Source organism: Panthera pardus, unplaced genomic scaffold (assembly GCF_024362965.1).
Source record: "Panthera pardus isolate Hobbes unplaced genomic scaffold, ASM2436296v1 HiC_scaffold_6, whole genome shotgun sequence".
Taxonomy (NCBI): Eukaryota; Metazoa; Chordata; class Mammalia; order Carnivora; family Felidae; genus Panthera; species Panthera pardus.
Window position 1 is genome coordinate 58,207,274 of NW_026526991.1, and position 26,803 is coordinate 58,234,076.

Consider the following 26,803-nt stretch of genomic DNA (forward strand, 5'->3'; position numbering starts at 1 on the left):
GAACCCAAGAACTATGAGATCGTTACCTGAGCCAAAGTCAGACGCTTAACCGACTGAGCCACCCAGGCGCCCCTCCAAAGTCCCAGTTCTTAACTGCTACCCTCTGCTGCCTGGCTGGGACCTCCATGTACATGTGCACTCTTGCACACACATGACCATCCACATGGGACAGGACAGGGAGGAGCTGGGCTCTGAGAATCAGTTTAAGCACCAGGGGGCAGCATAGGCCTAGCTTTGGCCCCTCAGCCCAGCCCTGCCTAGGGGAAGAGGAAGGGAGTTGAAACCTCCCATCTCCCACCATCCCCCAGAGACCACCCTTTCTATACACCTTGTCTCTCAGGTTTGGGGGCATGGAGACCTCTCTGGGTCCCTTGGCCTCCTTCAGCTCCTCCTCCAGCAAAAGCTGCAAAAAACAGCCACCAGTTGTGACGATGACTCAGAAGCTGAGCCAGCGTTGTGTACGTGCGTGTCTTATTGTGACTTGCTTGTTGCTCTGAGGGCTAACGTGTCTGTGAGCCTGCCAGCACATGTGTAAGCATGTGTGTGTGTGTGCGCGCGTGTGGTCTTATGGCCAAGGAAATTGTACATGTATGTGTTTGTTTCTGGGTGTGTCTCAGTGTTTACCACAGAAACAGGAACTTTGCCAAGGCTGCACGGCAGATTCCTATTCAAACTTGTCCCTTGGGAATCTGCAGGCAGCCGCTCTAGCTTGTGTCGTTTCCCACAAGGGTCTGAAGTGTAGTGCCCTGTGAGGAGGGGGCTGAGATGATTTTCAGTGCATGAGACTCCTCTGGAGTCTTCCAGAATTCTGAGCTCTGGGGTCCCCTCCCCCACTCCCTCCCATCAGTAATCACGCGACCTCTAAGGCGCACCCCGCCAAGAAGGGAGGAGGACTTAGGAGTTCCAGACAGCACCCTGGCTGCTTTTCAGGGTCCTCCACTGGAGGGAGTGCAGAGCCCAGAGGGATTTGCTTTTCCAGAGGCCCTGGGGTGCCCAGTCCCTCCTGAGCCCAAACCGCGGGCCCGTTCACAAGTTTGGGTATGGGAGAGGCAATTTAGGGCCGCAGGTTGCTGCTTGGTATTATTATTAGGTGACTTTCTGGAGAAGAGTTGATCGCTTTTGAGGGGGTAGAATAAGTGGGGATCAGGCTCCCCTCCAGTCTGGCTCTAGGGCTCTGAGCCCCAGTCCTGGCTCCCTGGACCCCGTGCTCCCCCACCAGGCACAGGAGGCACACACGCTCACCCTACTTTCTTCCTCTTCCTCCTCCAGCCCACTTTCTCTTCTCTGTGTCGTCAGAGCTCCAGGGAGGGACCTGGTTAGACGGAGAAGCCGGAAACAGCGGGCTGGGGCAGCCACTGCTTACACTGAGGAGGAAGGACGGGAGAGGTTGTGTGTGTGTGTGTGTGTGTGTGTGTGTGTGTGTGTGTGTGTGCTCTTTTTGGTGGTGGTGGTGGTGGTGGTGGATGTGGGGGGGTGCCAGCAGAGCCAGCCCTGAACTCGCTGGACAGAGCTACAGACCCATGGGGCCTGGCAGTGCCCGCTGAGAGGGAGAAGACCGCAGAGGGGTTGCCAAGGTGAGGGGATGCCTCGGAGGAGGGGGAGGGGGGAACTCTGATTTGGAGTGTGTGTGTGTGTGGGGGGGGGTGGATTAGCGGGGGTCCTCTCGGGACCCTCCCCTGGGCGGGGTGTATGGTCCCTGAGAAATTGTTTCAGTTGGTTTTGGTAGCTGGTGGTCCCGGGTTTGGGCAGGTTTAAATTCTCACAGAAATCTGGTATGGGTAAGGCCCAGAACTCCCACCTTCCCGCGCGGGTCACTTTTTCCACACCCCCGCCCCCGCACCTCCAGGGGCAAGTAAAGGCACGGAAAGGAGGGCAAGGAGGTGCCCCTCTGCCCTGGGGGGAGGAGAGGTGGCTGCCCCTCCCTAGAAGGTTGATGCCAGAGGGAGGTGGGTCCTTGACAAGCCCCTATCCTGTCCCCCCCTAAAGGTTGCTGCTGTTCAAGGGTGTGGCTGGGGGTGAGCGAGCCCCAGATGTAGACCTCATGGTGCCCCAGAGGAGGGGGAATTTCCCCCCTCAAAAGTGCTCCACGCTTGGCTGCTGTAGACGCCGAGATTTCCCGGTGGCGGCGCGGAGTTAACCCTCCTCGTGCTGAACTGGCTCCACCTCCCCGCCCCCACCGCCACAAACACATATTGGGCAACTCAGAGAAGCTCTTTTGACTTTTGATCCTGTGGTCCCACGGTCAGAGGGCTGGAGAATGTAGGGATAGAGGTGATCGGGTTTAGGCCACGAAGCAGGCTGCCGAGTATCGTGGACGTCCGGGCTCGCCTTCCCGGTTGGGAAGTGTTGGGGAACACTGGCCCCGCCCCCTCGCGCCGTGGCTCCTCCTCCCGACGAGGCTTCAGGGGGTTTAAAGCTTCAAGTGCCTGAAGTCAGGGCAGGCACACCTAACCTGCTTTTTTTGTAGGGTGGGGTATGGGAAAGTGTGGCCTGCCTAATGCCTGGGGATGGAGTAGGGGAGGAGATTTAAGGTCAGGGCTTTGCTGGGAGGCTGGTCACTCAACGAGGGTTCGTAGAGGAAAGCGGAAGGGGGGTGGGGGGGAGGGGAGTGGGGGTGGGGGGGCTGCCTTCTGCTTAAAGATTACCTCAGTCCCCAGTTGGGGTTAAAGGTGTGAGCACCATGAGAAACAGGAGAGGAAGAGAGAAGAGAGGAATGGAGCCCTCCCTTGAATTTGAAACACAGACCTAAAGGTGCTTCACTCTAGGGTAGGAGGTGGTAGAGAAAGGCCTATTGGAAGACCCTGAGTGAGGGAGGATACTGCCTTTGAGAGAAAAAAGCTAGAGAGGATAGAAGCTGGGGAGCACGGGGTATGGGGAACAAGAGGGCTTTGGAGCTAGAGTCTCAAGAAAAACGGCCCCTCTGTTCTCTATCCCTTTAGCAGTCTTGGGAGAGAGGAGAGGCTAAAAGCCCACCAGGAGAGCTTGGGGCTACTGGGTTGGGGGAGCCTCGGGGAGTTTCCATGCTCATCTTCTCTCATCTCTAGGAGAGGGGCATTATGGGAAACATGTGCTGAGAGACCCTTGGGAAAACACCAGTTGAACCTCCCCATCCTGCAGCCCACCCAGAAATGGGGATGCACCTCTCCCCCTTACTTCTCCCATCTCCTCCTTCCCTCTCTCCATCTTTTCTCCTCTGCCCTTTGACTCCAGCCCAGCCTCTAACTTCCTCTCCCCAACTTCTAGGCTCTTCACTCCAGGCTTATTAACCCCACTTTTTCTCCAATCTCTCCCACCTTCTTCCCAGGTTTCCTCTGCTTTCCCCTTTCCTCCATCTCCACTTCTTCAGCTCTCCTCCCACAGCCCCTCCTCCTTGGATGATGGGATCTGGATCTGGAAGGGGCCCTCACAGCTCGATGTCGGTTACCCCTTGGATTCAAATCCTGATTTCTGAACTCACTTGCTCAGTGGCCTTGGCAAGTTAGAGAGCCTCTTTTAGACTCAGTTGCTTCATCTATGAAAGGGTGTAATCACTTATTTTAAAAATTATTGCAAAACTCTAATAGGATTATGAGCTTTGTGTACTGTCTCATACACAGTAACTGGTTAATAAATGGTAACTGTTATTGGTCTTCCATTCTCTTCTTCATCCATCCTGGTAGTTTTCAGATTATCTCATGGATGCCTGGGATTCTGAAACCTTTGGGTTTCCTCAGGAACACCTTTGGAGTCAGGAGGCTGGGAGAGGAAAGTGGAAGCAGTGGAGTTCCAGGCCAACCGCACCCGCTTTCAAGAGTGAAACTCCAATTTTATACCTTTTATTTATATAATTGCGATTCCACAGATTTAAAACCAAAATTGTCTACTACTTTAAACAATGTTGGAAAGTTCTGCACTTATCCAAGCCTCCTATTTTATGAGATGAGAAGGTCAAGGCTCACAGTGGGGAGGTTCCTTGCCTACAGAACCAGAGCAAGCTCAGAGCTGCAACCTGAGTCCTCTGCCTTCTCTCAGAGAGCTTTCTCTGTCCTCTCCACCTCCCCTGTCCTCCTCTGCCCACCCCTTCGCCCTTTTGTCTACCACTGAAGGGATGACCTTGTTTCAGACTTTGACCAAACATGTCCCTGGTTTGAGGTGGTCTGGCTGTGAGTGGTAGTGGCGATGGTATCTGGGAGGGCTGTCTGCAGGAGGTTGCTGGCTGCCCCCAGAACTTAGGCATAGGCCAGCTTTCTTGGGCACCTCTCAGAGTGGCCTTGTTCCTATCCAGCAGGCACCCTCCAAACCCCAGATCATGTCTCTGTGGGGTCTGGTCTCCAAGATGCCTCCGGAAAAACTGCAACGGCTCTATGTTGACTTTCCCCAACACCTGCGGCATCTCCTGGGTGACTGGCTAGAGAACCAGCCCTGGTGAGTCTTAGCTGCCCTATGCTGGTCCTCCCAGGTCCTCCCCCCCACCCCCATTAGATTTTTCTCTGTCCCATTTTGGGACTTGGGACCCGTTATTCCACGTATGGTGGCCTAGATTTAGTGGACAGTCTGTGCCACACCAACCAGATTATGTACGTTGACACAAAGAGTTCTCTGCCCCCTGAGGGGGCTGAGCTATAGAGGAAGGCGGTCAGGGCTGGAGCAAGGACACTTCCCACAGCAACCGGAAAATTGGGGAACAAAGGGCACAAGGATGAAACTGTAGAGGGTCTGGATGGAGAATAGAACTGGGAAGGAGCCCCTGAGCTGTGTGCTGAGGGGTGGAAGGTCAGTAGAGCGAAAGAGGCCCTGACCTGAGGCCTCCTCATCCTGATCTTCCCACAGGGAGTTCCTGGTCGGCTCAGACACCTTCTGCTGCAACATGGCTAGCGCTCTACTTTCGGCCACTGTCCAGCGCCTTCAGGCCTCAGCCGGAAAGCAGGGGGAGGGGAGCGCCATCTTGCAACACATCAGCACCCTGGAGGTGGGGACAGGAGGAAAGGGGACAAGGCTGGGGTGGGGCTGGAGTGGAGCTGGGATGAGCACTGAACACTGGAAGAAATTGGACTCTGGAAGCAAATTGGTGTTCCTGTAGTTAGTTGTTAGCTAGTATGCAAATTAGGTTTTAAAAGCATGCAAATGCATGAAAACTTCTGGAGTCTGCAGTTGTGCTGCCTTTTCAGTGTGTGTGCACGCGCGCATGGATGGAGGCGGGTGGCGTGGATAGGAGGGGGAGAACAACATGGGTAAGAGCCAGGCTAACCTAGTCCACCACTCTTCGTTTCTATAGAGCATATATCAAAGGGACCCCCTGAAGCTGGTGGCCACTTTTAAACAAATACTTCAAGGGGAGAAAAAAGCTGTTATGGAACAGGTATTGTCAATACCCCCGCCTCCCACCCCAACTCAACTCCCTGGGACTTCAGCCTGAGCCATGAGAAACCAGAAGGAATTTGAACTTGAGGAAAAGCTCAACGTTTTAGGCCCCGGATGACCAAAGGAGGTTCCGGGGGTCAGAGTGCACCCCAAGCCAAGCTCAGGGAAGCTTTAAAATGAGGGACTGAGGGTAGTGAGGTCCAGGGAGGAGAGAGCAAGGGGTGAGAAGCTGATTCTGCCAAGAGAGGGCTTATTCCCGGGAGATTCCAAAAGGTCAGGGAGACCCATCAAAAGAGAAAGGGAGCTAGACAAGAGAAGTAGTTTGTCTCCTTTTTGCAGAGCATAGCAGCAGGCACCTTTTTAGGGAGCCGAGGCTTAGTGTAGAGGGATGGACAGAGTATCTCACCTCTTGGCGTCTGTCCTGCCTGTGCAGTTCCGCCACCTGCCAATGCCCTTCCACTGGAAGCAGGAGGAGCTGAAGTTTAACACAGCCCTGCAAAGGCTACAGCACCGGGTGGGGGAAACTCGCCTTCTCCGAGAAGCTCTGCAGCCCAGTGCCGAGGCTGGCCAAGGTAAGAGGTTGGCCTGGCACCTTAAGAGTGTTCTGGGAAGTGTGTGGAGTGATCCCCTCTTGGACCTCACCCTTGACTCAAATCTGTCTGTAACCCTGATTTCTGCCCTCACCCTCAGTGTCTCTGCGCAACTTGATAGATGCTCCTGCCAGTGGAACTGGGCAAAGCGAGGTCAGTGACGGACTGGGAGGTGGAGTTTGAGCTCAAAGTGCAGTTCTTGAGGGATCTCAGTTCTGTGAAGGGATGGAGATTAGGCCTCAGAGAGTCACACATGGTGGTGGGGTAGGGGAATGCCCGAGAGGTGAGAAACAGAGCCCTTCCCTCAGGGGCTGGGTGAGGAGACAGGGTGTCCCTGGCTCAGGCCTCCCCTGCCTGCAGGCCCTGGCCACGTTGCTGCAGGAGACTGTCGGGGAGCTGGAGGCCACCCAGGCCCTGGTGCTGAAGAGAATCCAGATTTGGAAGCGGCAGCAGCAGCTGGCAGGGAATGGTGCACCCTTTGAGGAGAGCCTGGCACCACTACAGGAGAGGTTGGGGCAGGACTGATGGGATAGGAGGGCGGGCTGGGGGTGGGTGTCTGCTGTCCCTGCTGGAGGACCCACAGGTAGGAGATAAAAACCAGGCAAGCAGGTCCTGGCATGGGCCGAGACTCAGAGAAGCCAGTTCCAGCAGAACTGTTCACACTGTTGTCAGGCGGCATCCTAAACAAGTATGCCCAGCGATGCTTTTCTCTTCAAGCCCTTGCCCAGAGGAATGGGAAGCCTTTTCCTATTAGGTCTATTGGGCGGAGGCACCTTTCAGTTTGTGCAAAAGTACCGTACATGCTGGCAGCTGACCTGGGTACCAGAGTCCTGGGGAAGAGGCAGCTGGGTTTCCACAGGGGTCCAGGTACAGAGAAAGAACCTCCAACCCAGAGTCAAGGCAGGTCCCACAGCCCTTTCAGCCCTGGGGCCTTGTAGCAAGACCCACTGCCCATCCCACCCCTCCACACACACTATCCTGCTTTCTTTCTGGGTTTAGGGCTAGAGGGGTTAGGCTGGAGCAGGCAGCCTGAATCCTGTGCCCCCTGACCACTGTCCCGGCCCCAGGTGCGAGAGCCTGGTGGACATTTATTCCCAGCTGCAGCAGGAGGTGGGGGCGGCTAGTGGGGAGCTTGAGCCCAAGGCCCGGGCAGTGCTGATTAGCCGGCTGGATGAAGTCCTGCGAACCCTCGTCACCAGGTATGCTTCTGTAACCCCCCAGCCTGGCCTAGAGCATACCCCCAGGGAAGGGAGAGGGTTGGAGCTGTGGGAAGGGTACCAGGAGGGACCCAGCCACTAACTGCCCTGTGTCTTCACTCCTCCCAGCTCTTTCCTGGTAGAGAAGCAGCCCCCCCAGGTTCTGAAGACTCAGACCAAGTTCCAGGCTGGGGTTCGATTCCTGCTGGGCCTACGGTTCCTGGGGGCCCCGGCCAAGCCTCCACTGGTCAGGGCTGACATGGTGACTGAGAAGCAAGCAAGGGAGCTGAGCATGCCCCAGGGCCCCGGGGCTGGAGCGTAAGCTGGGGCTGGAGAAGGCCTGTTGGGGTGGTGGAGGCCAGAGGAGCCTGGGGAACTGGTACCACAAAGAGCCAGGTGATGAGGAGGGGGGACCGTGGGGTGTGTGGACCCTGAATGGTCAAGGCAGAGGAAGGCAAGGGACCTAACAGGGCTGAAATGGGATGGGGAATCATGATTTGGCCAAGATGGGAACCCTCCTTAAGAACCCGAGCAGGGAGATGCAGATTTGGGGCTAGTAGTCCACGCCATTCACCCATGGACTGGCCCAGCTGGAATGCGCCCACTCACTCTCTGACCTCCCCTGGCAGAGAAAGCACTGGGGAGATCATCAACAACACCGTGGCCCTGGAGAACAGCATTCCTGGGAACTGCTGCTCTGCCCTGTTCAAGAACCTGGTGAGGGCTTTAGGGAGCAGTGGCGGAGAGGGGGGGCAGGGGTCCTCAGACTCAGGGACTGTCCTCAGAGAGGATGTCGGGAATCCAGGAGAAGCCATCTCTGTCCTCACCCCTGCTCTCCTTCACCCCACCCTGTAGCTTCTGAAGAAAATCAAGCGCTGTGAGCGGAAGGGCACTGAGTCTGTCACCGAGGAGAAGTGTGCCGTGCTCTTCTCCACCAGCTTCACACTTGGCCCCAACAAACTCCCCATCCAGCTCCAGGTGAACTGAACCTCAGGCTGCCCAAACTGGGGCCCCAGGTCCCCTCCATGCCACACGCTGGGGCCCCGAATCCTCACCCCTCACGATAGCTCCATACTTTGTGTGTCCGGTATTCGGGTGCACTGGGGCAAGGGTGAGTGGGAGGAGCAAGAGGGCACATGCCAGGGAATCGTGGTGTGACAGTGACTAGCATTTATTACACATTTTTTGTAGACCAGGGCACTATTTTAAGTCACACACACACAGTTTTCACAATAACGTTATGAGCTAAGTACTATTATTAGCCCCATTTTACAGATGAATCCATTGAGACACAGAGAGATTCAGTAATTTGCCCAGGTCACACAGCTACTAAGTGTTGGAGCTGGCATTGGAGACCTGGAGGTCTGCTTCCATAGCACTGACTTGTAACCACTTCTCTACAGTGAGGCCCTAATCAGGCTTCAGAAAGCATTTGGTAAATCACCGGGAACTTTTAACTATGTTGTGTGAATCCAGTAGCTTCCCTGCACTCTCAGAGATAGCTCCCCGAGGAAGCCCCTTGCTCCAGTAAGAAGATCCCCCTTCTCACCCCTGCCAGGCTCTGTCTCTGCCCCTGGTGGTCATTGTCCACGGCAACCAAGACAACAATGCGAAAGCCACCATCCTGTGGGATAATGCCTTCTCTGAGATGGTGAGGAAAGACCTGGAATGGTGTTGGAGGGGAAGAACAGAGGCACGGTAGGCTCTAACATGGCGGGAAGGGCCGGAGTCAGACATGTTCCAACGGGAGTGGCCTTCACTCCCTCTCGTGGACTTTTTCTGCCTCCTTCATACTCTCTAACCTCATGCTTTTGTACTTCTGACCTCTTTTCATGCCAGTCTTAACAGCTATCATGTTGTAGTACCCTAAACTACTCTTGGAAAAGCACCATCTTTGTGAGCAAGCTGAGGGGGACAATGGCTGGGAAGGGCAGTCTTGGGGAGGTGGGAGGGATGAAGGCCCCTCCTGAGGATGAACGAGGATGATAGCCTAAAGTGCCCTATCCTTCCCGCTTCACACCAGGACCGTGTGCCCTTTGTGGTGGCTGAGCGGGTGCCCTGGGAGAAGATGTGTGAAACTCTGAACCTCAAGTTCATGGCTGAAGTGGGGACCAATCGGGGGCTACTCCCAGAGCACTTCCTCTTCCTAGCCCAGAAGATCTTCAATGACAACAGCCTCAGCATGGAGGCCTTCCAGCATCGTTCTGTGTCCTGGTCACAGTTCAACAAGGTCATTCCCCTGCTCTTCGGACCTCACACCCCTAAGCTATTCATCCCTGAGGCACTCAGGACCTCCCCAACCTCTGTCCAGAGACTGACCACTGGGGTCTTCGCAATGCCCCCTTATGCCCATCAAGGAAGCCTCTGTCACAGCCCAAACTGGAAAACCCTCAGCCCAGGGGGTAAGCCCAGAGGATGCGTTCTCTGGCATGCCTCGTGTTTTGGTCTGGGGCCCTCCGTCCTCCCTCTTTCCCAGTGATTTGCATGACTCATCTAGATTGTGTGTAAACACAGCTCTGATTCAAAATGACTTTGACCCATTGGGAAAATAGTTCCTATTGCAAAAACCAGGATGAAATCCCACAGGGACATGCTCAGTAATACCAGCTACCATGTATTGACATCTGACTATATGCCAGGCACTATGTTTAGCACTTTATGTATGTTATCTCACTTACTCCTCCCAACATCCCTTTGAGGTAGGTACTATTATTATCCCCATTTTACAGACAAGGAGCCTGATGCTCAGAGGGGTTAAGTAGTTTGTCCAACGCCTCACAGCAGGTGAGTGGCATGGCTGGGATGGAACCCCATATTTCTTGCTCTTAGTTAGCTACTACTATATTTTACCACCTCCAGATGAGGTGGCTCGGGACTGGATCTGTTATAAGAACGGGGGAAAAGATCTGGGTGTCTTTCTTGATGACCAGCTGGGTAAATGCAGTTATGTACTGCTCTCTTAGCAAAAAAGAAAGAGAAGTCTACATGACCAGAGAATGTGTTAGCAAAGGGAGCAGGACACTCACACCTGGCAAAGACACCTTCTCTGGACTCAACTTCCACCAGGCCTAATTAAGGACAGGTGGAGCACAGTGGTTATGATGGACCCTGGCCCAGACTTCCTGGGCTACATCCCAGCTCTGCCTCTCGCCAGCTGTATAGACCTGGGCAAGTTATTTGACCTTTCTGGGCTTTCATTTCTTCATCTGTAAGTGGGGTACTTATAGGACTTACTTCCATAGGGTTGTAAAGATCAGATAAATTAATTTGTGGAAAGGGCTTGGAATACTGCCTGGCACATGGTAAATGTGAGGATTGGCTATTGTCATCGATGAGATCTCAGATCCAGTTTGGTTCTTCAGCCCTGTGACTCTGCTGTGTGGGCACTCATGGCCCAGTGTCTATCCTAACCAGGCTCTAACTCCGGCCCTCCTGTGTTCACATTAGCTCCCCCCCTGTTCCCCAGGAGATCCTGCTGGGTCGTGGCTTCACCTTTTGGCAGTGGTTCGATGGTGTCCTGGACCTCACCAAACGCTGTCTCCGGAGCTACTGGTCTGATCGGTGAGTCTCTGCCCCAGTGACCCGAGTAGCTGTACCTCTAGCTTCTTCTCCACAGCCAGTGCCTCTACCCCCATCCTCTCCTTCATCCTGGCCAGGCTGATCATTGGCTTCATCAGCAAACAGTACGTCACTAGTCTTCTTCTCAACGAGCCTGATGGAACATTCCTCCTTCGCTTCAGCGACTCAGAGATTGGGGGCATCACCATTGCCCATGTCATCCGGGGCCAGGATGGTGAGGTCACCCCAAGCCAGTCCTCTGTCTCCGTACCTGTGCCCTTTGGGGTTTCTTCTGGAACGGAAATGTCTTGGCCTTCCTTGGTGCCAACCCTGGTCTTCAGGAAGTTCTTCCTTAGATCCAACTTCTCTCCTCCCTTCTGCAGTCTGCCTTCTCACTGTGAGGTCTGTGAGAATGGAGACTGGTGGGTTCTCTCTCCCTCAGGGCCCCCACCCTCATTCTTCTCCCCCTTGCCTTGGTAGATTAAGAATGAGTCCTCTGGTGGAGCTGGGTAGGGGAAAGAGTGTCTGGACAGAGAGGACTCAGGGTCTCATTCCTATTGTAGGCTCCCCACAGATAGAGAACATCCAGCCATTCTCTGCCAAAGACCTATCCATTCGTTCACTGGGGGACCGAATCCGGGACCTTGCTCAGCTCAAAAACCTCTACCCCAAGAAACCCAAGGATGAAGCTTTCCGGAGCCACTACAAGCGTGAGCTGAAGCTGGCAGTTCTGAATCCTTCCTTTGCCCATCTTTTCCGTACTCCCATTGCCCCTCTCCATGCACACTGTATGTCATCTCTGACTTACCTCTCCATTTTTGAAGCCCCATTTCTCCTACTTGCCCATCAACTATGCCCACTTTTTCCACATCCCTTTCTCTCCAATCCTGGGGCACTCCATGGTTCTCCTTTTCTTCCCCACAACAGCTGAACAGATGGGTAAGGATGGCAGGGGTTACGTCCCAGCTACCATCAAGATGACTGTGGAAAGGTAAGTGTGGGGCTGTGGGTGATAGCGGGGGCCCGGTACTACTTGCAGGAACAAGTGGTGGCATCAACTCTTGGTCAGTCACACATACCTCCTTCCCTCCTCTAGGGACCAGCCACTTCCTACCCTGGAGCCCCAAATGCCTACCATGGTGCCCACTTATGATCTTGGAATGGCCCCTGATTCCTCCATGAATATGCAGCTTAGCCCGGATATGGTGTAAGGAGCTTGAGAGACAGGAACGGGAGTGGTCTGTGCAGACAGGCGTTCAGCATGGGCAGCTGGGAAAGCTGGCATTGGGGGCCGAAGTAGGGAATTTTCCTTTCCATGAAAGGGATTCCCTATCTTGAGGGAGGGGCTAGGAGTGTCCGGGAGAAGGGCTGGCATCAGAAGGGTCTGCTTTCTTTCCCCAGGTCCCACGTGTACCCACCACACTCTCACTCCATCCCCTCATACCAAGCCCTCTCCCGGGAAGACGTGTTGCCAGCCTTCCAGGAGTAAGTGGAAGAACCTCTTGGGGTTGGGGCGAGTATATCCACCTGCAAGGGTGATGGGTATTTGCATTTGTTAGGAGAGGCTCCTCTGTGAGAAAGGGCAGCAAAAATCTAACACTCTGTCTCTTCTGTCCACTCCATTGAGGTATTAGCAGTTAAGATCCAGACTTAGCTAGGTTTGAATTCCAGCTCCACCATCTACTGACTTTGGGCAAGTTGCCTAGGTCTGGTGCCTCATCTCTAAAATAGGGAATACTGATAATAATACTAATGCTAATACTAATACTACCTTCCTCATAGGATTATTTTGAAGGTTGAGTTAGTAATACCTGTAAAGCTCATAGCAAGGGCTATGTTTAGTATTAATATTACCTCTCTTGTCCTTGAAACCCACTGTCATTTATCTGCTGTCTTGATTTTGAGTTATTCATCTGTTGATGAAGTGGCCTAGACATTTTTGCTCCCCAAGTAACACTCTTATTATAATTGCAGGTGATTATTAACTTTTTAAAAAATTTTTTTAACGTTTTTTATTTTCTTTTTGAGAGAGACAGAGACAGAGTGCGAGCTGGGGAGGGGCAGAGAGAGAGGGAGACACAGAATCCAAAGCAGGCTCCAGGCTCTGAGCTGTCAGCACAGAGCCTGATGCGGGGCTTGAATCCATGAACCGTGAGATCATGACCTGAGCTGAAGTCGGCCACTTAACCGACTGAGGCACCCAGGAGCCCCTGGTGCTTATTAACTCTTAGTCAAGGCAAGACATCTCCCCTCCTGGGAGTTGAGGTAGGGTAGAGACTGGGGGTGTTAGAACCACCAGAGTCCAAAGAAACATTAGACATTAGCTAATTCAGTCCTTTCTCCTCCCCCCACCCCAATACCCAACACATACACATTTTACAGAAGAGAAGACTGAGCTCACGGCTTACCTAAGACTATGCAGTCAGGAAAAGGGGCTGGAAATTGTTTCCTCATTCAGTGATCTTGACTTTGCAACACCATGTCCTTGCCTAGCCTTCCTTTCTCTGACTCTGCCCTCCTTCCTGTTTCTAGACCTCACCTGCAGATGCCCCCCAACCTGAGCCAGATGAACCTGTCCTTTGACCAACCTCACCCGCAGTAAGTGGCAGCACTCCCTCCTGATCCTGTACTCTCCATTCATTTCCAACCTTACCCACCCCCATCTTATTTACTTTTCTGGTCTTGGCAGGGGCCTGCTCCCATGCCCGTCTCAGGAGCATGCCGTGTCCACCCCTGAGCCCCTGCTCTGCTCAGATGTGACCATGGCAGAAGAGAGCTGCCTGAGCCAGCCAATACGAGGGTTCCCTCAGGGCACCTGGTGAGTGGCAACCTGGGGGTGTTGGCTGGTTGGAGGTTAGAGGAGTGGGTGCCATACCTACCCTACTGTTTCTCTGCTTCCTCCTTGCAGGGTCGGTGAAGACATGTTCCCACCCTTGCTGCCTCCTACCGAACAGGACCTCACCAAGCTTCTCCTGGAGGGGCAAGGGGAATCAGGGGGAGGGTCCATGGGAACCCAGCCCCTCCTGCAGCCCTCTCACTATGGGCAGTCTGGGATCTCACTGTCCCACCTGGACCTACGGGCCAATCCTAGTTGGTGATCCCACCTGGAAGGGGAACCCAGAGAGACAGCTCTTCTACCCCCACGGACCTGCTCTGGACACCTGCCCATGCTCCTGCCAAGTAGCAGATGGGAAGGGTGTCCTCCTATCCCCACCTACTCCCTGGTCAGGAGGAAAAGACTGCCAGGAAAATGCACAGTGGGTGGAGCCTATCCACTCCTTCCCTCCTACCACACACCCCTGTCCTCCCCCTTCCAGCGCTGGAAGGGAAATTCAGGTTCCAAAGTGAGACACGCCCCAACACGCCTGCATACGCAGAACACACACACACAGCTCTCCCTGGAAGATGGGGCTGAGTAGGAAGGAGGCCGGTCAAGAGCACAGGTTAGGGCACAGATGACTTCTCTGCCCACCTCGAGCCAGGGCCCAGGACACCCGTGTAGAAATACGCAGACACGTGCACACCTTTGTACTAGAGTCTGGGGACTGAGGGATGGGCTTGGGTCCCAGCTCTGGGCGGGTGGAGAAGCAGTTCAGGAGATCCTAGCGGGGAGAAGGTGGGGGAATCTGTACACCTGGGTTACAGATGTGGGTTATGCCCAGATTAAAAAACAAATTTCAAACAGCCCCAAATTCCTCAGATGGAGGCTTTTGGCTACGTGTAGGAGATTGTGCACAAGAGGGCTGCGTTTCACATACAGCCGTGTGAAAGCGTGCGTACCTGAGACATGTTAACCCACGGATGTCACACACATTACTTGTTGTGTCCACAAAGAACATGTATCTATCTGACCTTGCCTGTGTCACGACACAAGTTTGGAAGTTTGAGACACTGCACAAAAGACACCAGCAGATGTGCTGGCTTCTCTGATACATGCTAATCTGAATGTACTCAGCTTTAGTATGTCCGTGGCCCCAGTGGGTCTATGTGGCTGTGACATCTGTATGTGGCTCTAGCTTTGGTGGTTCAACATGGCCAATCCTGCCCAGAGGCAGGGGGTGAGTCTGGGACCCAGGCGTGTGGTCCTCTGAGTGTATTAGGGGGCCCTACCTGCTGCTTCTTTTCTATTTCCCCATCCACTGCCAGCCTCCCTTCACTCCCCCATTCCCATGCCACCCTTCTTCCCTCTTAGGGGCCATCGATCCTAAGCCATAAAATAAATTTTATTCCAAAATAACAAAATAAATAATCTACTGTACACGATCTGAAAAGAAAGACGCTCTAACTGCTCAGACAGGTGCTGCGGTCCAGCCCCCAGTTGAGGGAGACCCTGAGTCCAACCCAGGCCTCCTGAGGGGGCCAGTGAAGGGGACCCCACATCCACCCTCCCCCCAACCCCCATGAGGGCAGGAAGGAAAAAGTTGCTGAGGACTTGGGGGAAAGATGGGGATGGGTGGGCAAACTGCAGCACTTGTTAAATTAAAGAAACAAACTAGAAGCACAAAAATGGGGGAGGAGAGGGGAGAAGGAGCAGGTCCAGTGTTCCCAGGCCCCCAGTTCTGGGGGGAAGCATTGCGATTTTTAGATGTTGGACCTTACCAGGGAATTCCCCCTTTCCCCCATGTCCAAACTGAATCCAACTGTTCATACCACTGGTTCAAGCTATAGAGAATGGGAGTGTGTTGTGTAAGGGAGGGGAGAACCCCAAATGCCCTGGAGGCAGAGTCCTTGCCCCCTTGCTCTAGGCAAGGGTGAAGGGGCACCACGCACCCTCCTTGTGTCCTCTTGCCAGGCCCCTGCTCGTTATTGCTTGAAGCCCCATAGTTCAATGTCCATGGAGCAGGTGGGGAGGCAGGAGAAGGGCAGCGGAAGGATCCAGGGTCGTGACTAGATGCCAGGGATGGAGAACATAGGAGTCTGTATGAGCCAGAAGTCTGAGTCCCAGATCTGAGGACACCAGTGTGCCCCTCACTGCCGGCTGGCCTCAGCCTCCACTTTTACACTATTCCTGCGACCTTCCACCAGAGCGGGATGAGGTCCTGGGGCAGGGCATCGGTCCAGCAGCCCTTCTTCGAACTCTGCCGGGAGAAGAGGTAGGTTAGGAGGCTGTGGGGTGAACGATGCAGAGAGGTGGCTGTACGGGAGACAGGAGTAGAGAAGACTGCAGAGGAGCTAGATTTGTTGAATTACTGCCTCCTGCCCGCCACACGTTTACAGGTGTGTGGGGGGGTTCCACACCCAAGTGTGTGTGCCCCCCTCCCCTTTCTGGCCTTGTGTAGCTCTCTCTCTGTATGTCTCTCTCTCCTTCTCTGTCTCTCCCGCCTCCGTTCTGCTGGAATTTCTGGTTCTGTCAGGAGCTGTGGGGGTGGCTTGGCTCTGACCTCTCCCCCTCCCCCCCCCCCAGGCTCCGCTGCCCCCACTCCTCCCTGGCCCCCTCCCAGGCCCCACCTACCCTCCCATGCCCCTCAAGTTTCTTAGAAGCCAAATCAAGGGGAACACAGGAAGCCAGCCTCCCAGCTCCTCCCCCAAGAAGAGCCCCCCTTCAAGTCCCCGCCCCCACTTCCCACCCACGCACAGTTTAAAAATACCAAGCCAGGGTTGGTGGCTTTGTCTGCTGCATCACTCTCAGCCCAGCCGCTTGGCCCTCTGGCGGACTCCTCCCTTCCCCCAGCCAGCCACACACAAAGCATCCCCCTTTGGGCTCCTCTGCTTCCAAGCTGGGCAACCCCATCCTGACTCCTAGCCTGCTGTACCCTCCCACCTAGGTGGCAGTTCTATCTCTGCTTCCCTTCTTGGTTCCTGTTCCCCTAGTCCCCCATTCTCTGTCCCTTTGTTCACCCCAGCTCCCCCTTCACAGATCTCCATTAGGGTCAGACCCTCCCCCGTGGGAACAGCCCTGCCAGATCCTCCCTTCCTCAACCCAAGGCCTGGTTGGCTAGAGCCCAACCATCCTACTGCCGGCCCCCTCTGGCGACTACATCCCTCTTCCTCCCACCTGGCCCCAGGACACCAGGATTGCTGGGTGGGGCCTAGGTGGTAGGGGTGCTTGGGGACAGCACTGCTGCTGCCTCACCTGCCAGAGGCGGCTTCGCAGGCACACAGGGGCTGAGGCGGCCCACGCGGTCGTGGGAGACGAGGCGGGCTAGCCGCAGCCCCTCATCCATCAGTGTCTGCTGCAGGATGTGGCGGCTCCACAGCCCATGGGCTGGCAATGCCAGAGGCAGGTCAGCAGGGGGCGGCGTCAGCCTTGGGCATGACCCCACAGCTGTGGGCATGGGCATGGATCAGGTAAGGGACTACAGTCAACGGAACCCCCACCCTCAACCGCAGAGCGGACCCATAGGCCCAGGCCCCTTTGCCCCCATCCAGCCAGGCCTCCCAACCCTGTTCCAGGCAGTTGCCTCCTGGCTCCTTCCTCCCACCTACTCCACCCCCACAGCAAGGAGAAAAGTGTTCTGATGCACACTCACCCTGCAAGTGTCCATCCAGACTCTCCCCAGACAGGCTGGCGCTGTCTTCCTCCAGGCTGGGGCGGTATGGGGGTGCATAGGACTCAGGGCCTGGGGGAGGCTGCTGGAGTTCAGAATGACTTTGCTCTCCAACCTGCGGATGCCCCAAATGGGGAAATGAGGACCTAGCAAGAGAGGGGATTGGGGGAGACTGCACTAACCCCCTACATCCACCCTGGAAAACCTACCTCCTGTTTTAACTTCTTCAGCGGAGGACCTCCTAGTTCTTCAGGGTGAAGCCTGCAAAGACAAGAGAACTAAGGAGGGAGGGACACACGATGGGAAAACACAGAATCTGGTGAGAAGCATGCATTACTTTAAGACTCTAGAAAGACGCTGGCTGAGCAAGAGTCTCCAGCTCAGGTACTACTGTTGGCGGGGGATCAGAGAGGACCTGAGACGGATAGGAGGAGGAACCAGACTTCAGACAAGCGGACTTGGCGCAAAGCAGGACATGCGGGTGGACAGGAAGCAGGCCTACATGTACCTGAACTGGAGGTTAGGCCATGACCCAGCTCCTTGGCAGGATTCTAATTTAGAAAGAACCTGGGAGAAGGGAGTCTCACCTGGAGCCCTTCAAGGAAGACAGGTAGGTGCTCTCTCGGGCCACTTGGCGAGACAGAGAGAAGAGCTCCACCCTCCGCAGTAAGAGCGTGTTGTCCCTCATGCAAAACTGGGCAGCAGCCTCATTGATGGTCAGCTGTGGAGGGGGCCACCAAAGCGGTCAGAATCCTAACTCCTCACTGCCTTACCCAGACCTCCTCACACCCCTACACCATCAGACAAATGAAGCCCATCCATTAGATGCCTGCTTAGGATTTGACACTATGCAGCTTTCTGAAGGAGGAAGACAGAGGTCAGCACCCACAGCTTCCTGGGAATGCCTGGAGCCTCCTCCACCTGTGGGGTCCTGAGCAGTGTAGAGCAGGACACCTGGGCTCCTGCCTATATCTCTGCTTCCCCCTCAAATGGGGAGGAAAGCATTGCAGCGGCTGGGATTGGGGTGTATGGGGCCTGGGGTCTTGGTCAAGGGGCAATGAAACAGACCTGGGGAGTATGAAGATTCTCCAAAGTCAGTAGGTTGAGGCCTGGGAGCCAAGTGCAACGCTAGGAGAATGGGGTCCTCACCTCATGCAGGCTGAGCTGCTTGCCCTCCCGCCGCTTGGAGTCAAAGCGGCCATAAATGATGCTGTATTTGCGGATCTCCTCCTCCTTCTGGCTGTCATTATCGTCCATCTCAAAAATGTGCCCCACGCTCCGTGCCAGCTTCTTGTTCAGCTTCAGCAAGGACGTTACCTCCCCAGCATCTCCCCTTGGGAAGCTCCGGAAGATCCTCTCCACGCTCTCCACCACCATGCGTACCATCTCTGGCTCCAGTCGATCCGGACCACCCCCAGCTCCAGCTGCTGCCAGCCCCCCAGCCCCAGTCCCCTCAGGGACTCCTCCCGCTGCAGGTGGGGAGAAGGGGGGTGATCCTGCCTCCTCTTCTCCTCCCGCCCCAACGTCAGACTCTGGAGTGCTCCGTCCTGGCCAGATCCGGGGGTCCCCTGCCCCAGGTCCCCCAGGCAGTGGTGACAGCTTCTCTCCAAGTTCAAGGGGGCTCTTGGGGCTAAAACTGCGGGTACTGCCTGCCTTTTCCCCTGGGCTGCTGTGCCCATTGCTCATGCTCCCTTTCCGGGTGCCTGCAGTCTCGGAGATCTTGAAAAGTGGAATACTGGAGACAGGCACAGCAGGCACAGGCTGGCTGAAGAGCCCTGGATTGGTGGCCCATTCTCTCAGTGCCTTCTGCAGGCGCCGGACATGGAGGGGCTTGGTGGCCATGCCCACAAGTGCCATGATCTCCAGGAACTCCTCCTCACCGGCCTCACACAGTTGCTGCACGTCGTCCCCTCCCTGCTGGATGAAGGTCTCATAGTAGGAAAGGAGATTGGCGCGCTGTAGGACCCGGTACAGCTGCAGCTCCCCCAGTGTCCGAGGCAGTGCCATGGCTCGGGCACCGGGCCTGGGAAGGAGGAGCGCAGTAGAGAGAAAGGAAGGCAGTCAGTACAAGTCCCCCTGCTGGGTACCAGCCCACACTCGCAATTGTCCTCTCTTTCCTGCCTGCTTCTCTTCCCCTCCTCTGAAGGCACCCTCTGCCCAGTACCCAAGCCTGCGCACAGACTATGAGAATCAGGCATTCCCCAGAGGCATAAACATGCCAGTGCCATCCCAGCCTGGCCACAAGTACCAAAAGCCAGCCCAGTATCTGCTGAAGTCAAAGGCTCTTCACCACCATTCTCAGCTTTTACTTTTCTGGACTGGGGCAAGGAGACCTTGAGCACTGAGGCCAGCCAGCACACCCCTATGATGGCTGGACCTCCTCACCCAGGACAGTCTTCACCCTCCACCCTACACACCCAGCAGTCTCAGCATTATTCAAGGTGACTTTCCACACTGAGGTGAATATAAGACCCCCTGTCCTGCCCACAGTGGACACTTGGGACCACTGCTAGCCAGTTTCACTCCCTGGTGGCATCCTATCCAGGTGGCTGAGAGGGAGGGGTGTGGTCCTTTCCCACTCAGCAAGCCAGGTGGACCCCTGCTCTGCTCAGCTCCCCTGAGCTGTTCCCAAGGGCCTCCCCTCTCCTCGAGGACCTCCCCTCTCTTCCTGACTGTCCAGTGCCCCTTAGTTGGCTCCTCTCCCGGCAGTGACCTTCCCCACCTGCTGAGTAGGTAGGCCAGTCCCTCCAGCTCAAGCAGAAGGAGGAAGGAGTGCCTCAATTGTTCTGCTCTGGGGCCCGTTCCACCCACACACACTCCCACAGTAGCAGCGTCAGTGGGCGAAAACCGCCCCAGGGGCTCCCGCCTACCCTCCTCTCCCTCATTTTCCACCCACACCTCTAAGTGGAGCGGAGGCGCGGCTCAAGGCCCCTTGAGGGAGGGGCTGCACACCGAAACTCCCCTCCGCGTGCTGCAAATAAAGCTACAGAAAGGAGAGGGACGCCTAAGGCTTGCCCTGCTTTTCCACAGCCCTGCTGATGCGCTTCCTTGGCTTGAAGGCGCCAGCTTCTCCCTGACCCTGGGGCCCGCGTACTCCTTACCAACGTTAGATAGAACCAGGGCAGCGGCCCTCCCCAGCCCTGTTACCAGCCAGAGCTCCAGGGCTTCCCCTGGCTCTTGGGGGGGGGGGGGCATATTCTTTGCAGGGGGCTCACATGCCGGGTCACGCCGGCAGAGTAAACGGGGGATAGAGAATTAGGTCCTATTCTTTCATATCCAGCTTCATCCGCTCCCTACCTGCTCCCAGGGCCCCCTAATTCGAAGACGCACCCCCTTTTCCATCAGTCTCCACCCCCCACCCCCGTCCCGCTTCCCCTCGTTCTCTCCTCGACCTCCGCCCTCCGGACCCCTTTCCCGAGTCCAGCTCCACCCATCTCCACTCCCCGCCGCTTCCCTCTGCCCACTAACTTGGGTCTGGGCTGCGGGGTCCGGCGGGCGCAGTCTCCTCCGCCCGGCGGCTGCTCGGCTGTGGGGGAGGGCGCTCTGTGCATGGACGGCCAGAGGCCACAGGGGCTGCCCCTCTCGGTGCCCAGCCCTCGGCGCCTGGCGGGCGCTGCCGTGTCCGCCGCTGTCCGGGCTCCGTCCCTCCCTCCACGTCTCCTCTCTCCAAGCCTCCGCGCCTCTGTCTGTGCCTCTGCCCCCCCCTCCCCGGCTGCGCTTGCCGCCTCTCCGCGCCGCCGCCCCCGCAGGACGCACGGGGAGCGAGGCCCGGCGCAGCGCTGGCTGCCGGGCGGGCGGAGGGCGTGGGCAGCGCCGGGGGCGGGGGCCGGGGGCGGGGGGCGGGCGCCCGGGCCTCCGGGCCGGCGGTGGAGACGCCGCGGCTGAACGACGGAGAGAGGCGGAGACTGGGGGGGAGGGGGCGTGGAGCAGGCGGCGGGGGCGGGGACTCGGGAGCGGCGGCGCCGAGCCGGGGACTGAGGTGACCGAGGCCGAGCTGTGGAGGGCGGGCTTGGGGACCCAGCGGGCGGGGCGAGGTCGCTCCGTGCCGCCCACGCCGGATGCACAGCCGGCCCTCTCCGCGCCCACGTACCCACGTGAGCGCCCAGCCGGCGACATTCCTACTCCCCCCACCACCCGCTCCTACCCCACGGAGCGGAGAGCCGAGTTTCACAACCACGCACGGGTACACAAAAACACGGAGAAGCGCACGAACGTGCACACGCGCCCCAACAACTACGCGGACGCCCGCTGCCCACACTCCGGCCTCGCGGTGCTGTACGTGTGACTGCTTGGAGTGAGCCGGAAAAAGTTGGCGGAGTCTCGGGGTGCGCGGCTCCTCTGGGGCGTGCATTCCCCTGTCCTAGAGTGTGCACTTAGGGCAGTTCTGTGAGCGTGGGGCTCTGCAGGAATTCCTTGGATATCCCAGCGCTCTTACCCTGCTGCAAAAGGAGTAATCTGAAGGGCCATTCTCGGAAACCCAAGCCTCCATTCCTGCCTCGAGTCTCTGCCGAAGTTTGGGGTACAGGAATGGGCGGGTTATGCTAGAAACTACCGCGAAGATCAGTCGCGTCGGGTTGTCAGAGCATAGGTCAAGCAGGGATGGGAGGGGTACCATCCTTCCTCTACTGGTCGCACTCTATTTGCTGAGGATGGGGGATCTGCTGGGTATTCTGTGTGGCCAAAGCTGGGATAGGAAGAATATCGCTTCTCCGGACGTTCGAGAGAGCCTAATGGAAGATGGGCAGAAGGCCGGGAGCGTCCGACGTGGCTCCCTACGGAGGAGTAGGAGGGAGGAGCTCCTTCAAGGAGCCTAGCCCCCCTCCGCAACCCAGCCCCCCCCCCCCCCCGTTTGTTTCTCCTAGCCCCATCTGGTTCCCATTACACTCCCGCCCACGGCTGGGAGGGCTGGAGTTGGGGCGGGGGGGGGGGGGGGGGGCAGGCAGGGGCTCTGAAGGCCCGGTCCAGCAGCTCCAGACCCTGACAAAATGAAGGCTGGGTGGAAGGGAAGCGAGCGGACCGGGAGGAAGGTTCTCCCCGAAGTCTGAAACCTCAGTCCCGCCCCGCCATTCCGCACTTCTGAGTGGCTCGGGGACTGGCAGGGCGTGGGCGGCGGGGGCGGGGGCTGGTTCTACATTCCGGCTCGGTGAGGGGACCTTTCCATCTCCGGTGGGGACAGGAGAGGGGGAGGGCATCACTGGGTGGGATTTCGGTAGCTAACATTCTCCTCTCCTTCCCTTGAAGCCCCGAACACAGTGAGGGGGTTCATAGGAACGAGCAGAAATCCCCTTCCCAATCCTCAGTCCTGCAACTGGGGGGCGCGGCTAGACGGGCTCCCTCGGGGTACTCTCCCCGACCCCCTCTGAAATGTGTGGGCGCCCCCTCCCCCACTCTCCTCTGGTTATTTTGGAGCCTGGGCTGCCAGCCGCTGGCCCCGGGTTTCCACGTGCCTCCTCCCTCCCCCTGCCCACGCTCCCCGTGACGCACATCCTCCGCCCACACAGCCTCTGTTCCAGGCGCCCCCCTCACTCCCACCCGGGCCCCTTTGAGGCAGCGCTGAGCCCCCGGTCCGGAGACGCAGGCCCCGGGAAGAGGGCGGGGTAGGGACTGAAGCCAGTGAGGGGCAACCAACTGGGCTCCGGGCGATTGGGTCCCAGCGCGAAAGAGGATGAAGGAGGAGCCGATTCTATGGCCTCCACTCTTCGGACCTGGGGCGGGTATTCGGCCGGAGAGGGAGGAAGGGAGACCAATCCAGAGGCCTAGGCTTGCCCATTCCACTAGGAGAGTCGGAAGGGGTCTCTGGGTGCGAACCTGTGTGGTAGAGTGAAACTCCCGAGTGTTTGTATCATTGTTTTTCAGGGTTGTCGTGAGGTTCAAATGAGAGGATGTAAATGAAAACTCTGTAAAGTGCCAAGCAAATTTAAGACGTTATTGCCAGTTTGTGTCTATGTATCCTGAGATAATGTATTTATATGTTTCTTTACATCGACTTGTGTTATCTGTGGCTCTGTCTCTATCTAGGTTTGTATGTGAGCCCCTATGTGTGGATTTAAAAATACATACATTTAAAAAATCATTGACTTGTGAAGCCCCGCCAGAGGCCCAGAGCGCCCCCGCAGCCGGAGCTGCTGAGATGTCTGTTCTTCGCTTCCCTCCCACTCCTGCCACCCCCAACTCTCCTCCTACTCCCTTCCGTTGAGAACTAGGAATTTCCAGCCTTTTGCAAATGGAGAGACAGAGACAAAGAGACTGAGACTATGAGAAGCTATAGAAAACAAAAGATGGGGGGGGGGATGATAAAAAAGAGGGTAGCACAACTACAAAAATCTTAATTTCTTCTCTTTTTCTCCGTGAGCCCCATTCTCCTCAATGTGTCTCGGGACCACTTCCGTACTTGACTCACCTGCTTCCCCTCTCCCCCACCTGAGTGTTCTCAGAGGCACACAAAGAGCACGGCAACGGATTCCATTTGATGGAGGATTAATATATTGTCTACACTGGTCCCTTCCAGGAAGGGAAACAGTATTCCGAGTCCCAATTTTCCAAGAACAGGGGAAACGATTGTGAAGAAAGTGGGTGGAAGAGGAGTGAGGAAATTGCTAACCAGAAGGATTGTCATTCCTGGGCACGTGTAGATTTTCATCTAGCAGACTAAACTGCTCACATTCCCCTCCGCTCCTTTTCTACCGGGCCAAATCCAGCTCATGCAGTGAGGACTGGCTCAAATGTCACTTTCCTGAACCCCCTCCAGGCAGAATTAATTCCTTGCATCCATCAGTGGCCTCGTGGCCCTTTGTACACATTTCAATTATAGTTGCTTGTCTCAGCCTCAGCCCAAGACTTCTCCAGGTTAGGTCTAGTATCTGGTGGGCCATCTGAAATGAATGTGTTGATGATGCTATTTCCCGGTCTGAACAATCTTGAAAAGGGCGATTGAGACATTTTACTCCCAACGGGGTTGAACCTGGGCAAAACTGTTAGGTGGAGAGGTCTCCTTTCTTGAAGTTTCCAGTGAGTCTCCCAAGTGTGGCTCTTTGGCCTTCTAAAATGTCCACTGTTGTGGGCGTCTGGCTGGCTTAGTCAGTAGAGCATTCAATTCTTGAGGCGGGGGGCATGAGTTTGAGGCCCACATTGGGCAGAGTTTACTTAAATCAAAAAATAAAAATAAAATGGCTAGTTTCTGGTAAATTAATTCATACCCAAATGTCCAGATGTGAAAGGTAGAAGGCTGCAATCCTTGCTAGTAACAGAAAAATGTGAATATAAAATAATGATTCTTCTTTCCTCTTTGTAACATGTTACAGTTAAATAGTCTAAAGAGTGTTGTCCTTCAGTTTGGTCATTTTAGAAGAGATGCTTCACCTCGCGAAGACAAATAATCCTAACCTCTGCCTTTAAGGAAGTAGGGATAGTGCAATAATAGGGGTACAAATAATGACAGAAATATAGGGGGCAAGTGGTGTTTTCTGCCTCTGGTAGAAGTAGGAAACTGGTTTAGACAGGCATCCAAAGGACGTGATGATGTAGCCTAGGATTTTGATGAATGAAAAGATTTTCAGAAAAAAGGGACAGTCAAGTCAGGAGAGCAGAATGTAAACTTACACGGAAGTATGAAACATAATGATATGTTTCCAAAACTAGAAATTATTTGTTATTGCTGGATAGGCTGTGGTGGTGGTTAAAAACCAGCCCAGGGAGGTGTACGAGGCCATTTTATTAAGTGTATTATAGACTATCGCTTTTCTATATAGTAAAAGACCAATTCAAAAAATATCAGTCTGGGGCACCTGGGTGGCTCAGTCAGTTAAGCATCCGACTTCGGCTCATGTCACCATCTCACAGTTGGTGGATTCAAACCCCGCATTGGGCTCTGTGCTGACAGCTCAGAGCCTGGAGCCTGCTTCGGATTCTGTGTGTGTGTGTGTGTGTCTCTCTGCCCCTCCCCTGCTCGCACTCTGTCTCTCTCTCAAAAATAAATGAACATTAAAAAAAATTTTTTTTTATAAAATTAAAAAAAATTTCAATCTAGTGGCACCTGGCTGGCTCAGTCAGTAGAGCATGCGACTCTTGATCTTGGGGTTGTGAGTGCAAGCCCCACGTTGGGTGTAGAGATTACTTAAAAAATAAAATCTTTAAAAAAATTCCAATCTATTGTCCCCTACTTTTATAAAATACTCTACATGTGAATTATTAGAAAAGGGAAATAAAATCTGTATTTTTATTAGATTCATTAAATACAAAAATTTTCTGTTGAATTGCTGGAAAAGTTTCTAAATGCTTACATTTAACTTTGAAATGCTTTCATTACAGATTGGTAACAAACTTTGAATAGCATTGTTGTAGTTAGTTTCTTTACATCTGTGTTTTAGATCATACTAAGAACCCTGGGCTTCATCACCTGAGATACTATGGAATCATAAAGACTTTATAACACGGGAGAGACATAGGCAGATCTGCATTTAAAAGTAGGATGGGTGAAGGGTTTTAGGGCTGCAAAAACAGCAGGGAAACCAGCTTGGAGTAACCCAAAGTGGTCCGTGTGAGAGGTGGCAAGGTGCTAGATTACATGGCTGGCATGGGATGGAAAAGACACATTCACAATAAAGGAAGTAAACTAAGTAGGACTTGATGATTGGAGAAGGGGTTGAGGGGAAAGAGAAGTTTAGGGTAACTCTTGGACTTCTAGCTTGGGTGACTGAGTAGATGGAATGGAGTGTCTTCATGAAATATTTATTGTCTGCAATCCTCTTCCTAAATTTAAGAAATTATGAAAACCAAAACTCTTTCATAACTCATTTGATACCAAAACCTAATCTGACCTAAACTTATTTTGTGGCGGACCTCCTAAACTTACAGGTTATTTATAGTTTCATTTATCCCTCTTTCATTTATCCCAATATGAATATTTATGTCTCATTGCAGAAAAATTAATTTGTTTGATTAGAGGGTGCTGTCCCAGGCCCCATTGGGATTGTTGCTTTATGTGTTCTATATGCACCATATTACCTTTCTAAAATCCAAAAATATTCTGAAGCACATTTACTATCCAGATTGTCCACCCCATTTACTCAACAGTCTTGGCCTGAGTTCTTTGGCTATTTGCATAAATCAGATCCACCTGCAGATAATGAATATTCATTGCATTGTGTGCTATAGCCTCTGAAGATGGTTGTTTTTTTTTTTTTTAAAGATTTTATTTTTAAGTAATCTCTACACCTAATGTGGGCTCAAATTTACAACCCCAAGATCAAGAGTCGCATGCTCTACCAATTGAGCCAGGCTGGCACCCCCTGAAGATGATTCTTAAAGTGTTTTGAGCAGTGTCCTCGTGATTAAAATAAGACTAAAAGCTTCTTCAGTGACTACCTTGAAATGACAGAACTTATTTGGATGTTAATGTGTAATGTGTTTATGGACAGTAAAGTTTCATTATTGTATACCTCCTTTGCACATGTTTTTGTTTTTTTGATTTCTTTTTTTTTTTTTTAAGTTTATTCATTTATTTTGAGAGGGGGAAAGGGACTGAGAGAGGGAGAGAGAGAATCCCAAACAGGTTCCACGCTGTCAGTGCAGGGCTTGACGAGAGGCTCAATCTCACAAACCGTGAGGTCATGACCTAAGCCAAAATCAAGAG

At 54.5% G+C, this 26,803-nt stretch overlaps 3 protein-coding genes across 5 annotated transcripts in view; 2 read left to right on the top strand and 1 right to left on the bottom strand.

Annotated features, from left to right (window-relative positions):
* Window positions 1-1,071: 1,071 nt before the first annotated feature.
* Window positions 1,072-14,947, top strand: STAT6 (signal transducer and activator of transcription 6). 2 transcript variants are annotated; one of them, XM_019454846.2, is made up of 22 exons: window positions 1,072-1,574; window positions 4,268-4,404; window positions 4,810-4,948; window positions 5,255-5,338; window positions 5,774-5,912; window positions 6,031-6,083; window positions 6,291-6,439; window positions 6,998-7,129; window positions 7,256-7,444; window positions 7,756-7,843; window positions 7,982-8,104; window positions 8,685-8,777; window positions 9,150-9,356; window positions 10,593-10,687; window positions 10,783-10,919; window positions 11,248-11,394; window positions 11,612-11,675; window positions 11,781-11,891; window positions 12,086-12,169; window positions 13,217-13,282; window positions 13,374-13,502; window positions 13,593-14,947. In XM_019454846.2, the coding sequence occupies exons 2-22, from the start codon at window positions 4,289-4,291 to the stop codon at window positions 13,780-13,782; spliced, it is 2,535 nt and encodes an 844-aa protein (XP_019310391.1). In that variant the 5' UTR covers window positions 1,072-1,574; window positions 4,268-4,288; the 3' UTR covers window positions 13,783-14,947. The 2 variants fall into 2 exon arrangements, with proteins under 2 accessions (XP_019310391.1, XP_019310392.1); XM_019454847.2 differs by having other exon boundaries at window positions 1,073-1,574; window positions 4,265-4,404.
* On the bottom strand, window positions 14,887-20,867 carry NAB2 (NGFI-A binding protein 2). 2 transcript variants are annotated; one of them, XM_019454849.2, is made up of 7 exons: window positions 20,641-20,866; window positions 18,322-19,195; window positions 17,760-17,893; window positions 17,382-17,433; window positions 17,155-17,287; window positions 16,758-16,949; window positions 14,887-15,762 (listed from the first exon to the last, which is right to left on the bottom strand). In XM_019454849.2, exons 1-7 carry the CDS (start codon window positions 20,721-20,723, stop codon window positions 15,653-15,655), a joined length of 1,578 nt encoding a protein of 525 aa, XP_019310394.1. In that variant the 5' UTR covers window positions 20,724-20,866; the 3' UTR covers window positions 14,887-15,652. The 2 variants fall into 2 exon arrangements, with proteins under 2 accessions (XP_019310394.1, XP_019310395.1); XM_019454850.2 differs by lacking the exon at window positions 16,758-16,949 and having other exon boundaries at window positions 20,641-20,867.
* The window catches only part of NEMP1 (nuclear envelope integral membrane protein 1), a 31,506-nt gene continuing 25,424 nt past the window's right edge, over window positions 20,722-26,803 (top strand). Inside the window, exons 1-2 of the mRNA XM_053895326.1 lie at window positions 20,722-20,827; window positions 20,922-21,451. Of these exons, the coding sequence (XP_053751301.1) occupies window positions 20,722-20,827; window positions 20,922-21,451 (636 nt within the window). The remainder of the gene's footprint in view (window positions 20,828-20,921; window positions 21,452-26,803) is intronic.

Bases quoted from the DNA above. Each gene is read 5' to 3' on its own strand.
- STAT6 (XM_019454846.2), top strand. From the start codon at position 4,289: ATGTCTCTGTGGGGTCTGGTCTCCAAGATGCCTCCGGAAAAACTGCAA. The intron at 10,920-11,247 runs GTGAGGTCACCC...TTCCTATTGTAG, and splicing joins TGTCATCCGGGGCCAGGATG to GCTCCCCACAGATAGAGAAC. The intron at 11,676-11,780 runs GTAAGTGTGGGG...TCCCTCCTCTAG, and splicing joins ATCAAGATGACTGTGGAAAG to GGACCAGCCACTTCCTACCC.
- NAB2 (XM_019454849.2), bottom strand. From the start codon at position 20,723: ATGCACAGAGCGCCCTCCCCCACAGCCGAGCAGCCGCCGGGCGGAGGA. The intron at 17,434-17,759 runs GTGAGACTCCCT...TTGTCTTTGCAG, and splicing joins TCTTCCTTGAAGGGCTCCAG to GCTTCACCCTGAAGAACTAG. The intron at 17,288-17,381 runs GTAGGTTTTCCA...GGGCATCCGCAG, and splicing joins TGAAGAAGTTAAAACAGGAG to GTTGGAGAGCAAAGTCATTC.